The following is an 11,868-nucleotide window of genomic DNA, read 5'->3' as shown; positions in this document are numbered from 1 at the left end:
GACGGTTTGTGTCTGAATCAAACTCCTGGCCACGCCCCCTCACTTCTAACTGAAAGACGAACCAAAACACGGTGACGTCACTAACGTACGAGTAGCTTAAAAAAAAAAAAAAAAAAAAGACTAGAGGCGGAGCCACACGCTGTAAAAGACAAAGAGGGGGAACCACCAATGGTCTCGTCCACCTGCTTCTTTTAAATGTAGGAAAGCGACTAATGCAAGTCACTCGCTGGGATACTGCGGGGAGAATAAAATTCATTTTTTCCAGCAGACAGATGGAACAGGCTGCAAGTGCGGCTCGTGAGTGCTAAAGTAGAAAATATTGCCTCCCTTTTGATTGAAAGTGGTACGCTCCGAGCAGAGACCTACGTCAGCCATTGTTTACAAACCCAGCCGGGCTGGTAGGAGCCGGGCGGAGGTGACTGCGCTCTTCTGTCCACCATGCCGTGCCGCAAGGAGAGCTTCCTGCTGCTGGAGCAGTCGGTCACCGTGGACTCCAAGGAGGTGGACTCCCTGGTCGCCCGCATAGGAGAAGCCCTGCAGCTCAATGGCCACCGAGCCCCGACCTCCTGCAGTATGGCTCTGAAAGCCCCAGCCCGGAGCCGAGCGCCGGCCGCCATGTGCTCGTGTGTGCGGGGCAGGACTACGCCGTACCGGGTGTGCACCCCCAGGGGAGCCGGCCGCTGCCAGCCGCCGCAGCATCCGGGGGGCGCCAGGCAGAGCCTCGGGGGCAGCAAGCAGCTGTGCGGCCGGGGCTGGGTGCGAGGGAGCTGCAGGAAGCACGGAGGAGACGACGAGGAGGAGGAGCACGGGGACCCGCACCAGCTGCTGCAGGAGCTGCTGCTCTCCGGGAACCTCATCAAAGAGGCGGTGAGGAGGCTGCAGCTGAGCGGGGAGGGCTCCAGCACTGCGCCCTGCAAGGTGGCCGAGGCGCCCGAGACCCTGGTGCAGTGAGACCGGTGGACCGGGCCCCATACATGTACAGATCTGACCCCACAGCACCCCGCTACACCCTCCGCCCAGGATGGCGCTCAGGCACCGACAGGGAGTACGAGGAGGGTCTGGGGTCACCCATCCTTCAATGACTCCCACTGATCTTGGGAAGGAAGACGACAACACCACCAGACTAATGGCACCATGTGTGGTGGGTGTGCCCGGACCCCACTGTGGTCCCCCTCAACGTGTGTGCCCGGACCCCACTGTGGTCCCCCTCAACGTGTGTGCCCGGACCCCACTGTGGTCCCCCTCAACGTGTGTGCCCGGACCCCACTGTGGTCCCCCTCAACGTGTGTGCCCGGACCCCACTGTGGTCCCCCTCAACGTGTGTGCCCGGACCCCACTGTGGTCCCCCTCAACGTGTGTGCCCGGACCCCACTGTGGTCCCCCTCAACGTGTGTGCCCGGACCCCACTGTGGTCCCCCTCAACGTGTGTGCCCGGACCCAACTTTGGAGTACCATCATCATGTTTTTGCTAAACCTTTTTTATTGGGACTTTTCTGCCCCCTATTGACATTGGGATAGAAGGCAACAACGCCATGATATTGGTGCCATATGTGACCACCCAAGGTGTGCATCCTGACCCTACTATCTACGGATCCGGAGAAGACCTCTAGAGTGACTTATCTTCTGATACTTTTTTTTTTTTTTTCTCCTCCCCTTTTTTAGGATGACTTTTCTGCCTTCCATTGACATTGGGGTGAAAAATTAACCCTACATGTCCTATACTAATTAAAGATTGTCTTGTGCCAGTAGGGGCACCACCTCCAGAAGAGCCGTCACTCCCTGGTGCTGGCATCACTTAGGAGATACCATCTCAGGTGGAGGTCTGCCCACCACCCTTCCTTTTTTGTATGCCCCCCTTGAATCTGGAGATGAGACCGATTATCTTACTGACCCTCTAAGACGATTACTTGCCCTTCGACAATGAGCAGGATGCCGTTGTGAAGTTTGGCCCTTTTTAATTACGTTTTTTTTTTTTTTATGTTTACAAGATACATGGAGGAGTCACAAACTCTAGCGCTGAACATTGATCGGTTGACAGAGGCGCTGTTTTGTATTCTCTCTACTGGGATCTGTTCACACCCAGGTTGTTGTGCTGTCACATTCATTTTTGACTGATCCCAAAGGATCCTGGGAGGGGGAATGTAAATTCCCGTGTCTTCCTTATTTGGTGTTATGTAATTGTTCTCTGCTTCTTGTTTACAGTTTTTTTCCAAGAGGAACCCTGACGCGCGCTCGTGTCCCGCCCGGTATTATTGTTTTGCCTGGCGAAGCTTGTTGGCATTGGCTGCTGATGGTCACTTTTTTTTTTTATTTTTTTTTTTTTAATTTTTTAGGCTAGATCACTTGCACAGCCTGAGAACGTTTTCAGTATGATGAGCTAATGTGAATATTGCCACTTGTGTGCTGCAGCCAAATAGGAGAATATTTAATTTAGTTTTTTATTTTTTATTTTCTGGGTTCACGGCACAACCTTGTATTGAGGGATGTCTGTGGTTTTACTCCAGGATACATCTGGATTTTCTGTAGTGGCGTGAAATGTGACTTGTGTCCTCACAGGCGATAAACTGGAAAATAGAAACTGTATAGCAACTTTTTTTTTTTTTTATATATATATATATTTTACAAGAAGTCCCACGGTTCTTCGATGATGATACATAAGGCTCTGTTCACATCCGCGTCAATCGTTTCCATTGATCTGCACCTTTAGTAGGAGCAAAGTAATGAATGATCCTTCGGATGGCAGATACCAACTGCCCCCATGGGTCTCTGTCAGTTTACCGGACAATATTATTATTGCTGCGCTTTTTTTTTTTTTTTTTGCCCATTATTTGTTTTCAGGAAATGTGAACACAGCCCAACACCTCAAGCAACCGTGTTATACAGGCTGTGTTATCTATGTGCACTACACTTTAAATCTTTTTTTTTTTTTTTTTTTTTCTTCTTGATCTCTATAATCTTTAGAGGATGAACGACCATAATGTGTTTAGTTGTAGAGTTGGTGCAAATCAATTCAAATGTCCCAGACCATCGGTCACGACTGGTCCGTGGCTGCTAGATGGGACAACTGCCTCTTGCCTAACGCAGCTCTTCTGATTAGCCGGCCTGGTGTAATGTCATAACGATGTCACACCAAACAGGTAATGAAGAGCCACAAATACAGTCATGTAAGAGGCGGTTCTCCCGCTGACGCCACTGACACGTGAATCGACTTGCGCCAACCAGTTAATCCGGTGGTGCACACAAACCAGGTCTTTGAAGGGTCATCTGTTCTGTGTTGTGCAGGAGGCTTTATCATTTGTGTTCTGTACAGAGATTTTTTTTTTTTTTTTTTTTTTTTGGACTTGCATTTAAGCTAATGAAATCTAAAACTTGAACCAATGGTCGTCCGTGGTTTTGCGACGACTGTTGGAAAGTGTACCCTTCGTACCGAAGTGACGATGATTGTGTTCCTGGAATTTCAGGGTTTATGAATTAAAAAATGTGTACAATAAACTTACCTTTTTTATATACAAGCCTCTGTGTGCGTCCAGACTTATTTCCCTTGTAATTCTGTGTGGGTTTTTTTTTTTTTTTTTTTTTTTCTTATTGTGAGCAGAATGAAATAATTCCACCCTAAAATCTGTAAGATTTCTTTGTTTAATTTTGGGGAAGTCTACCAAATATAGTGAGAAGAGCAGTTTCATTCAGGTGTGTGGATCTCTTCATAGTAGTCAGGGCATTACTTCCCTTACTAGTGTATGGGGCCTGGTGAGCAGAAGCTTCTTTGCTTCTGCTCACCAGGCCCCAGCGGCAACAGTACTCGGTGGTGCCGCCCTACAGGTGAATCACAGATACAGTTAGTGGTGTTATTGTGAACACAAGATAATGCCGAGCATAAATGGTTAAAAAATTTTATTAATACAATAATTAGCAATTGGCTAGAAAAAAAACATAATGACCATGAATGCTTTAAGAATGGTAATTGGCGGAAAATGCTGGCGAATGCTGAACATCTATTCAGTACATGCAGCATGTGCAACAATCTGAATACTATTAGTAGAGGTGCATCTTGCCTATACAGGCACAGAAACTGTCCCCTAGAAGCGGATGGTGAGGTGCCCTAATGTCTTTAATTGCCATTCTTAAAGAACTCATGGTCGTTATTTGTTTGTCTTTTCTACACTTTTTTTTTTTTTTTTTTTTTTTTTTTTTTTTTTTATAAATTGTATTAATAAAAATTGAATCTTTGAACCATTTATACACTGCATTCTCCTGTGCTTGCATGTCTGATTTAGAGTTTTTTTTCTTGTGATTCACTACACCAATTTTGGAGTTCTGCTTCACAATTAATATGCAACTTGATTTCTTGTTGCTAATAAGTGTTTACGCACCTGGCGTCTGGAACTGTACCTTAAGTCGCGCAGTGCATCATGGTCTTGACACTGCGGAATCGCAAAAAGAATTTACATGCTGTGGAAAATAGCTGTGTTTCCGCGCGGATTTTTCCACAGCATGTGCACAGCGTTTTTTGGTTTTTTTTCCATAGAATAACATTACTGTAAATCACTAGGAAATCTGCAGTGGATCTGCAACGTGTGCACATATCCTTATTGCCTGGGGTGGAGAAACAAGGACAAGCACTGCTTACAGTGGGAAGGAGCTCTGATCTCTGCCCATCGGGTATTTGTCTTACAATGCGTACTGACTGTGCGCTCTTTTGCTGGCTCATTAGTTTTGATTAGAGCTGGTGAGAGAGCGCACTGTCATTGTCCACGTTGCACAATTGCAGGAATCTATGGCGCAATGGTGTGGTGTACCGCTGCCATAGGTGTTATTTTGGCTGCAATTCATCAATTGTTGTCAAAGTAGCTATGGAGGTGCAGGCAGCGGTCATAGAGATTAGTGATCTCTGACCACTTATTACAGGGTGCTCATAAGTACTTTATCTGCAAGTCCAAACTGATGAAAATAAACTTACAGAATAATTTCTGCAGTCATGAAGAGACCTGACCTCGAAATAACCCTGAACGTAGATCGTTGTGTGCTTCCATGCTTGCTGCCATTACCGGGAATCTGTAATTTCCTGCTAATGAACTAAACGGCATGGTTAAGTGAACAGATTTAGCCGACAACATTTGCTCTTGGGTTTTTCTGCTCCGAGCACCAGTGGGATAAAGCTGTGCACTAAATTGGAGTGTGGAGCCATTGCACTTATTGATTGTTATTTATGGCCTCCATTATAATACATATCTTGTTAGTAGCAGATGCTGTGAGTGAAGTCAAGCCGGTTTATGCCCACACGGGTAATAATATTCTCAGCAAAGGCTGGAGATCCAGCTCTGGTGTCAGATCAGTGTGTTCGGGGATTTATCCTTTTTATCTAAGGAGCGTTGCGACACAAATGTCATATGGAGCCGCCAATGTCTGCAAGAGCATTGCCCATTTATTGTGCTTAGCCTTTAGAGGTTTAACTCAAAATTTATGGATGCTCAAAATTGCCAAGTGTGCATAGTAATGAGGTAATCGGGAGGAATCGCTGTTGGCCAACAGCTACCTTGGGGCTCAATCAGCCATACGTGCAAATCAGTCTGAGGTTGGCCCGCAATGCACGGACCGGCCGCGGCTCTACTGGAGCGAGACAGCCTAGAAATAAGTGAAGCTGTCACACTCGAGGCTGGAGAGCTGCGGCCGGTCCGTGCATTAGAGGTCCGTGCGCGGATCAATTTGCACAGATGTGGAAGGAACATCATAAATGCTAAGGAACATCTTAAAGGAGCTTTCCTAAGTGTCTGATCACTAGGTGCCCCCATTGACCTTCGGACTAGGAGTCTCCTATCCCAGATTCCCCCTTACGTAGATCCCAGGAGCTATCATAGTTGCTACCCTCCACTGCATTCTCAGTGGGCTTATCTTCTTAGCCAGTTCCATACATCCCTAACAGTACGCACCATACATAGGCAGTTTATTTCTGGAAGAGGTGAAAAGCTACGGACCTTTACATGTAAAAAAAAAAAAAAAAATATATATATATATATATATGCTAGTGGTTACCTTTAGTTAATAGAATTGTACTAAGTTTCAGTCTGTAATCTTCATTCATTTTCAGATTTTGCTCGTGTGGGAGCGTCTCTCGCAGGAATATAGGCTGGATGTGAGCTCTGTGTGTAATTTGTGTGCTGCTGTTTTCATCAGCACAAACCCCTTCCCGCTACTATCTCTAAAGCCTCATTCAGATATCCATATTCTTTGACTTTTTTTTGTGTGCTGAATCTAATTGTAATCCAATTTTTGGTCTGTTTGCTCTCACCATTAGTATGAAATACATTTTTCTTGTATGCCAAAAATGAATAACAATTTCAAACATCTCCTACCCAGCGAGATAAAGGATGTACAGACATTACAAGGATATGTTCACATGTGTTGTTTTTTTTGCCTTGTTTTTTTCCCCCTACAAAAAATGCTTCATTTTACTGAAATATCATGAACACGCTGCTTATTTTTTACTTGCAGATTTGAAGCAGTTTCAAATCTGCAGCATTACAATTCTTTTAGCATTTTTGCAATGTTTTCACCCATTCTAATGAATGGCAAAAAAAAAAATGCAAAAAAAAAGTGTATTTTTTACGCTGTTTTTCCTGCCAAGATCCAATTTTTTGAATCAGAAATGGCTGTAGCAAATAGTTAACAGGTGCACATTCCCTAAGACACTGGTAGAACATTTTTAACATAGACTATTCAAAATGTTGCTTAGCATTGCCATCAGAAAGCAAATGAATAAAAACGAAAATGTGCAAAGGTGAACATGGCTTTTGACCATTTTGGGGTTAGGGAGAGCTACAGTGGGGCAAAAAAGTATTTAGTCAGTCAGCAATAGTGCAAGTTCCACCACTTAAAAAGATGAGAGGCGTCTGTAATTTGCATCATAGGTAGACCTCAACTATGGGAGACAAACTGAGAAAAAAAAAATCCAGAAAATCACATTGTCTGTTTTTTTTTCATTTTATTTGCATATTATGGTGGAAAATAAGTATTTGGTCAGAAACAAGCAATCAAGATTTCTGGCTCTCACAGACCTGTAACTTCTTCTTTAAGAGTCTCCTCTTTCCTCCACTCATTACCTGTAGTAATGGCACCTGTTTAAACTTGTTATCAGTATAAAAAGACACCTGTGCACACCCTCAAACAGTCTGACTCCAAACTCCACTATGGTGAAGACCAAAGAGCTGTCAAAGGACACCAGAAACAAAATTGTAGCCCTGCACCAGGCTGGGAAGACTGAATCTGCAATAGCCAACCAGCTTGGAGTGAAGAAATCAACTGTGGGAGCAATAATTAGAAAATGGAAGACATACAAGACCACTGATAATCTCCCTCGATCTGGTGCTCCACGCAAAATCCCACCCCGTGGGGTCAGAATGATCACAAGAACGGTGAGCAAAAATCCCAGAACCACGCGGGGGACCTAGTGAATGAACTGCTGGGACCAATGTAACAAGGCCTACCATAAGTAACACACTACGCCACCATGGACTCAGATCCTGCAGTGCCAGACGTGTCCCACTGCTTAAGCCTGTACATGTCCAGGCCCGTCTGAAGTTTGCTAGAGAGCATTTGGATGATCCAGAGGAGTTTTGGGAGAATGTCCTATGGTCTGATGAAACCAAACTGGAACTGTTTGGTAGAAACACAACTTGTCGTGTTTGGAGGAAAAAGAATACTGAGTTGCATCCATCAAACACCATACCTACTGTAAAGCATGGTGGTGGAAACATCATGCTTTGGGGCTGTTTCTCTGCAAAGGGGCCAGGACGACTGATCCGGGTACATGAAAGAATGAATGGGGCCATGTATTGTGAAATTTTGAGTGCAAACCTCCTTCCATCAGCAAGGGCATTGCATATGAAACGTGGCTGGGTCTTTCAACATGACAATGATCCAAAGCACACCGCCAGGGCAACGAAGGAGTGGCTTCGTAAGAAGCATTTCAAGGTCCTGGAGTGGCCTAGCCAGTCTCCAGTTCTCAACCCTATAGAAAACCTTTGGAGGGAGTTGAAAGTCCGTGTTGCCAAGCGAAAAGCCAAAAACATCACTGCTCTAGAGGAGATCTGCATGGAGGAATGGGCCAACATACCAACAACAGTGTGTGGCAACCTTGTGAAGACTTACAGAAAACGTTTGACCTCTGTCATTGCTAACAAAGGATATATCACAAAGTATTGAGATGAAATTTTGTTTCTGACCAAATACTTATTTTCCACCATAATATGCAAATAAAATGAAAAAAAACAGACAATGTGATTTTCTGGATTTTTTTTTCTCAGTTTGTCTCCCATAGTTGAGGTCTACCTATGATGTAAATTACAGACGCCTCTCATCTTTTTAAGTGGTGGAACTTGCACTATTGCTGACTGACTAAATACTTTTTTGCCCCACTGTACCTACAAATCCACCCAGGGATGTGGCTAGAACGCCATAGTAAAGAATGTATGAATGCTTGTAGGACCTGTGATGAGGTCATAGCCATGTGACCCGGTGGGCGAGGCTACCCATTGGCACGAAACCTCAGCAGTATCACTGCTTATCAACACATACACAAGTCTTCATCTCAAGGCCACCCACCTTGAGATACATTACGATCATTCAGCATCCTACACCTTTCAGGACACTTGAAATGCCTGTACGCCTGTCCTGGGACACCCACACAGCACCCCTTAGCGGACACAGTGGTCACTACACCACATACCTCCCCCTCTGTTCAAACTTGTGGGGTTGAACACACATTACCCCAGGATCTCGCGACTGGGCACTCACTACCCCGTGCCCCACAGGTCGAGTGAACCATCTCCGTCCGTCATACGGCCTCATCTCTACGTTAGGCCTTCCCCGCCCCCAGCGGTCAGAATATTGGCCCTGATCTTTGGCCCTCCAGTCACAGTCTGTCTGCGTCATCAGACACTGTTTAGTCACCACACTCCTTTCTCTCATTGACCGGCTCTCCCCAACTTCACGAGATCTCATCTTTTCACGACCCTCTGCCAAGACGGGTAGCGGCAGCGCCGTCCCACCACCAGTCGGACCCAGCCGCTGTACTTCTCCGTCCAAGCTCTTCTCCCGCAGAAGACCTTTTACTACTATTCTGTGCTCCCTTTCTCTCTCAGAGCCACAGTCACCCCCAGAGTCTGAGTCACCCCGGCCTGTCGAGTAATCCTTCCAGTTAACTACTAACCGTGTGAATACTTCAGCCGTCTTGTCAATTCGGTCAACGTCAGTCCTGTCACGAGACGTCAGGTCCGTCCGTTGGGCAGACGTACCCCTTCTTTCGGTCACACCTACCTCTGACCTGTCCACGTCAGGAGCCGTCCCCATCTTAATATCTGTTAGCCCAACAGTAGAAACGTCTCCAACCTTCTGCCATATATCATCAAACACGATAAAGTCCCGGCCCCTCTCCAAGGCATACACTAAGTCAGGTGGTATCCCGCCACCTTGGCACTCACCACTTGTGGACCCCTCAAACATTACTCTGTCTACCGCATAGTTCACCGTGACCCCATGTCTACAGCGAACCTGACGTTTTACTCGGTCAGAGAGAAAGCGAGAAGAGTTCCTGTCAGAGTCACCTGACTCTGAGTCCAACCGTCCAGAGACTCCTTCTCGGTGCAACATCACGGTACACACCTGCGGGCCATCATTATCCGGAAAGACTGTCCCCGATTCTTCAAAAGTCATACACACACACACTGCGGTTCCCCAGACATACCCACTGAGGCAACCAGTGCTGCCATTTCCTGAACCACCCCAATTTGGGTTGCCGCCCCCCTCTGGGACTCCACCCCCTTTTGGGCTGCCACCCCGATTTGGGTCACAGCCCCCCTCTGGAACTCCACCCCCTTTTGGGCTACCACCCCGATTTGGGCCACCGCCGCCTTTCGGGATTTCCCCATGTCTGTTCTACAGGTCTCCTTAGACCACAGTTCACACAACACAGTTTGTCTCTTTTACGATACCACACAAGTCCTTGCTGGCACCACCACAGCTCCTGCTGTCACCGATCTCCGACACCTCCGGCTGCCATTCACACACAGCTGCTGGTGTCACCTTCGTAACCCTGCCGAGTTACAGGAAGCCGCTTGTCCCCTTCGTAACCCCGCCGAGTTACAGCAAGCCGCTTGTCACCTTCGTAACCCTGCCGAGTTACAGCAAGCCGCTTGTCACCTTCTTGACCCCACTGAGCCACCACAGGCTGACTTGAAAGGGAAAAGAAAAAAAACACATATGCAACACAAAACTCACTTGTCCTGTCTGTGTGCTCTTCAGGACGTCCATCTCCTCTCCCCAGACCGTCCAACACACAGGGCGCACCAGGTGCTATTCAGAGAGCCGACCCTCCTCCCAGGGTTTCCTAACACACCGGCCTCACCAGGTCCAGGGGCTCGGCGGGTGCTATTCAGGACATCCGTCTCCGCCTGAGACTGTCCAACACTTACACCTCACAAGGTCCAAGGTCATACCACGTGCTCCCGGGTTCCGATTCTTCTCCCAGAACCTCCCAACACTGACCCTCCAGGACCTTGCTTACTGAGCCCTCCAGGTACACAGTCTTTCTCACTGACCCAGGTCAGTACAACACGAACACCTGTCCGTTACCTGTGTCGGCCACACAGGTCCTCAGGTACCTCATATCCACAAAAGGCACCCTATAGCAATCCACAGTCTCTTTCTCTGACCCCAGTCAGCATATCACACGGCTTTAAAGACCGTCAGCCCTCCTGGCTCAGCGTTGCCAGCACTGCACCATGTGCTTTTGGAAACCGTTGCCCTTAGCAACTGAATTTTGCAGTCCTCTTCCGTTGCTCCTAGCAACAAGGCTACAACATTGCCCGCATCCTCCACCAATTGTAAGGTAGCGCTGTCATTCGGGTAGGGGATACTCGCTTGGCAGCCAATAAATCACATCCGGCACAGGTTTCTTAACATAACCCCAACAGTCCATGCGGTTTATTAGGCATCATAAACCCTCAAAGCAATAGACAGTTCATAACAACAGATTAGCGTCCATGACAGAGCTTCACTCTACTTATCCTGTGGTCACACAGGTTGTGCAATATCCAATACTCAGGCTCCCTAGCCTCAGAGTTATATACCCTGTCCGGGTTTACCTCATGGCTGCTTCTCAGTGCAGACATTCATTCCCTCCAGGGAACTCTCACACACACATCTCACGTGTACAGGAAGGCAGACCCATCTTCCTTCAGTCGGTCTCACGTCAGCCCAGACGAGACCTTTCATACGGACCAACCGGGTCCCAGCATTCACGTGCTGTCAGGCAGGAAGCCCCATCTCGCAGTGGGACCTTCCACAACGGACCAACCGGGTCCAAGCATTCACTCAGGTGACCTATCCTGGCCACCTTTTATGGTCCGTAGCCACGCCCATGGGGTCACATGGCTATGACCTCATCACAGGTCCTACAAGCACTCATACATTCTTTACTATGGCATTCTAGCCACACCACTGGGTGGATTTGTAGGTAGCTCTCCCTAACCCATTGGCACGAAACCTCAGAAATATCACTGCTGATCAACACATACACAAGTCTTCATCTCAAGGCCACCCACCTTGAGATACATTACGATCATTCAGCATCCTACACCTTTCAGGACACTTGAAATGCCTATACGCCTGTCCTGGGACACCCACACAGCGCCCCCTAGCGGACACAGTGGTCACTACACCACAATACTGTATGTATAAAAATGAACATACTTAGCGAACAAAATTGGCCAATTCATGAGATCTCATCCTGCCTGTCCTTAAAATATGTAGATTTTCAGCCTGGTGATAGGCATGATATTATGTTTGGGCTCCCATCAAACAGAATAATTCTTT

At 47.1% G+C, this 11,868-nt stretch overlaps 1 protein-coding gene across 1 annotated transcript; it reads left to right on the top strand.

The window, feature by feature from the left end:
• Positions 1 to 223: 223 nt before the first annotated feature.
• On the top strand, positions 224 to 3,503 carry LOC141053088 (GSK-3-binding protein-like). Its single transcript, XM_073550400.1, has one exon. The coding sequence runs from the start codon at positions 439 to 441 to the stop codon at positions 949 to 951; it is 513 nt and encodes a 170-aa protein (XP_073406501.1). The 5' UTR covers positions 224 to 438; the 3' UTR covers positions 952 to 3,503.
• The last annotated feature ends 8,365 nt before the right edge of the window (positions 3,504 to 11,868 follow it).

The sequence above is a fragment of the Dendrobates tinctorius genome, unplaced genomic scaffold (genome assembly GCF_039654945.1).
Source record: "Dendrobates tinctorius isolate UK_male_01 unplaced genomic scaffold, ASM3965494v1 ptg000165l, whole genome shotgun sequence".
In the NCBI taxonomy this organism is placed as follows: domain Eukaryota; kingdom Metazoa; phylum Chordata; class Amphibia; order Anura; family Dendrobatidae; genus Dendrobates; species Dendrobates tinctorius.
The sequence above is the reverse complement of the archived record's forward strand: the minus strand, read 5'-3'. Positions and strand labels throughout refer to the sequence as shown.